Genomic DNA, 1,019 nt, shown 5'->3' on the forward strand with positions numbered 1-1,019 from the left:
AGGCACAATGACCTTCTTGACAATTTCTTCCTACCACAGGGTCTTCCCACATGAGCTTTCCTCTGACTGAGCCGCTCCTCCCCATTTTCTTTCCCAAGCCAACCCCTACACATCCTTGGGATCTCAGCTTAAACTCCAATTCTTCAAGAAAACCTTTGCCAATTCTCCACATTAGGTTAGAGGACCCCTACTCTACAATTCTCGAAGTGTTTTATAACGTTCTGTCCATCTGCCACCACCTCCATAACTGGAACGCCTAGTACAGTACCTAGCTCTCAGCTAAGAGCTCAGTAAACGTTTATTCATTGTATACGTGCACTAACTCAGTAGAAACAAACCAATAGACATAACCGAAAGAAAAGAGGTTAAAGATCATACAACTAGCGACTAATGGGGCCTGGAATTGAATCTATTCATATGTGCCTACCAACAGCCTAGCAACAAAGAAATAAGGCCCATTCTCTTCCCTGGAGGAATTTATGGCTGGTACAGGAGAAATGCGTGAATCTCGTTCGGACTGAAACCCGGACCCGCTTTCTGCCCCCAGCTCTTCTTCCCTCAACATCCCAACGCAGCTGCAGCGCACCGGGACTCCGGCGCGCAGGTACCCCGCGCTAACCTTCCAACAGCGCCACGGGTACTCGGGCCTAGGACTCACCTGGGCCCCGCCCACCGTCCCATGCAGCTGCAACAAGCACATGAGCCCGGGCAAATGTGGGACCGGACGGACTGGGGGATGCACCGAAGGAACAGTGGACCCCGTTCGCGGCTGTAGCAACCCGGACACGCTCTCCAGCAGCAGCAGGCGGAGTCGCGGACCCGAGCCCATCGCCGAGAGACCCCCAGTTCCGCCAGGAACCCCAGCCGCGGAGCCCGTAGAGGGCCCACTAAGAACGGCTGCCGCCATCTTCACTCGGGCTCTAGTGGTGGCGTGGCGCGATGACGCAAACACACAGCGACGGATGCCTCGTGTGGAGAGGGCGTGAGGAGGGGGCTGTGGTCCTGCGCACTGGTGAATG

At 55.3% G+C, this 1,019-nt stretch overlaps 1 protein-coding gene across 1 annotated transcript in view; it reads right to left on the reverse strand.

Annotated features, from left to right (window-relative positions):
* Positions 1 to 1,013, reverse strand: part of PELP1 (proline, glutamate and leucine rich protein 1) — a 31,301-nt gene extending 30,288 nt beyond the window's left edge. The window contains exon 1 of the mRNA XM_004376070.1: positions 659 to 1,013. Coding sequence (XP_004376127.1) covers positions 659 to 907 — 249 coding nt within the window. The 5' untranslated portion in view covers positions 908 to 1,013. The remainder of the gene's footprint in view (positions 1 to 658) is intronic.
* Positions 1,014 to 1,019: the final 6 nt, after the last annotated feature.

Source organism: Trichechus manatus, unplaced genomic scaffold (assembly GCF_000243295.1).
Source record: "Trichechus manatus latirostris isolate Lorelei unplaced genomic scaffold, TriManLat1.0 scaffold00040, whole genome shotgun sequence".
NCBI classification, from domain to species: Eukaryota; Metazoa; Chordata; class Mammalia; order Sirenia; family Trichechidae; genus Trichechus; species Trichechus manatus.